This window comes from Corvus brachyrhynchos, unplaced genomic scaffold (assembly GCF_000691975.1).
Source record: "Corvus brachyrhynchos isolate BGI_N302 unplaced genomic scaffold, ASM69197v1 scaffold706, whole genome shotgun sequence".
In the NCBI taxonomy this organism is placed as follows: domain Eukaryota; kingdom Metazoa; phylum Chordata; class Aves; order Passeriformes; family Corvidae; genus Corvus; species Corvus brachyrhynchos.
Genome location: NW_008238371.1, coordinates 16,607 through 18,630, shown reverse-complemented (window position 1 = coordinate 18,630; position 2,024 = coordinate 16,607). Strand labels below are relative to the sequence as shown.

The window sequence follows — 2,024 nt, the reverse complement described above, 5'->3', positions numbered from 1 at the left end:
GGGGGGCTCCCCGCCGCCCGCCCAGCCGCAGCAGCAGGATGGACTCCAGCGAGAACTCGCCCGTGGTGGCCTTGAGCAGCGCCGGCGTCACCCGCACCCCGGAGCCGTCATCCTCTTCCTCCTCCTCCTCCTCCTCCTCCTCCTCCTCGTCCTCCTCGGACGCCTCCGACACCTCCGGCTCCGGCGCCTCCTCCCTGCGCCCCTCCATCCCCGCGGGGAGGTCCTGGGGGCACAAAGGGGCTGGGGGTGGCACTGGGGAACCGCCCGGGGCGGCCCGTGGGGTACCCTGGGGTATGGGGACACGTGTGGTGTGTGAGTGGGGCACAGGGACACCCATGGGGCACATCTGGGGGGAACAGGGGACATATGTGAGGGGGTGTGGAGCACAAAATGTGGGGCACATCTAGGGGTGTCACGTCCTCCTCCCCACGCCCCTCGCATCCCCGAAAGGAGTCCTGAGCAGGGAAAGGGGTTCGGAGTGGCATTGGGGAACGTCTCTGGGGGACACGGTGGCTATGGGATGGTCTGGGGTGTGGGGACACGTGTGGAACCCATCTGGGGGTAAACTGGAGTGCAGGGACATGTGTGGGACACATCTGGGGGGGTCTTGGGGGTGTGAGGACACGTGTAGGACCCTAAGGCCATTGGGTGGTCAGGGGACAAGCATGGGGGACATCTGAGAGGAACCTGGGACACAGGAGCAGGTCCAGAGCCCATGGAGAGCCCCCAGACCCCCAAAGAGAAGCAGAATTATTCTTTGGGATAAGCAAGTTGCTTGCAACTGTTCTGAATGATGAAAATCTTTTAGATCCTTGTTTCTGATTTGCAGGTGGTAGTGGTTCTTGAGTCTTTCAGTATAACGGAGGAAGCATAATTTTACAGGCATCTATTTCCATGCAGAACTGAGAAATACTACCTCTAATGAGAACACCTCTTGCCTCTTTTTACCCAGGAGTTAGGAATGCTAAAGTCTTTCATGGGCCTTAGAAAAAGACTGGCCAAACTCAAGAAAAAAATTGATCTGCTAAATAAAAAGACACCATTATGGTATCAATTCCTGAGCCACAGAAGGCTAGGGAGTGGGGTTGTAACTAAACACATGTCCTGTTCTTTGCTTCCTATGCACTCACTTGTCCAGTGTCACAGAAACAGAGTCTCAAGCTCTGAGTATGGTAATTTGGACAATTGTAATTTATTTAAAGTGCTGGAAGTGTCTCGGCCTTTAGTAAGTCTGGGAGAACCCCAGGGCACTCACTGCCTGTAGGAAAGATTCTTGTGCCCCAGTTAAGGTCTGCCGGCACACTGTCACAGTAGCTTTCATTGGCTTAGTTTGTTTTCAAAACGTGCAGGTGCCGTGAGGCAGCCGAGCATCTGCGATTATCGTGTATGTCGTGACCACGAGGGGGCCCTGGCAGCTCCGGTCTGGGCGAGCCCGGAGTTACAGCGCTGGAAGGGCAGGGCTGATACCTTGCTGCCTCAGAGAGTGGTTACATCCCTTCTTGTTCAGCACTTCTGAATTACCTTACCTCTTCTATATATTTTTTTTTTCTAATTACAGTGTTTTGCTGTGTAATTTTGAGACATGCACCACTTTACCAAAACTCACCTCAGCTTTAATAAATAGCACTGGCCGTTTGATCTCTTCTTGTGGCAGAAGACAGATAGTACCAAGTGTGTCATCACATGTGAATTTCATCTGTATGAGCTATTATTTCCACAAGTAAAAAGGCACCTCCCAGCACATCCTGGCATCTCCGGGTACATCGCAGTGCCAAGGATTCACCACTGGCATCTGCTGGGGCCCCGGTACCTCCTGGCGTTCAGGGGCAGAGGGTGGGGGGCTCTGGCCAGCTCAGCTGGGACCCAGTGACGCTGGTGCGAGTGGCAACGGTGGCTGTGCCCATCCCCGTGCCAGTGCTGGCCGTGCCTGTCCCTGTCCCCATCCCGGTGCCGGTGCCGTGGGTGCGCTCGTGGCGCTCCAGGTGAGTTTTGCGGGTGAAGCCACGGCGCACGCCGGGGCGCGG

General features: G+C 55.8%; 1 protein-coding gene across 1 annotated transcript; it reads right to left on the bottom strand.

The window, feature by feature from the left end:
- Positions 1-4: 4 nt before the first annotated feature.
- Positions 5-483, bottom strand: LOC108447158 (histone H3.v1-like; the record flags this gene model as incomplete). Its single annotated transcript, XM_017736301.1, has 1 exon — positions 5-483. A coding segment is annotated over exon 1 (399 nt), but the record flags the coding sequence as incomplete, so codon positions are not given.
- Between the last annotated feature and the right edge of the window lie 1,541 nt (positions 484-2,024).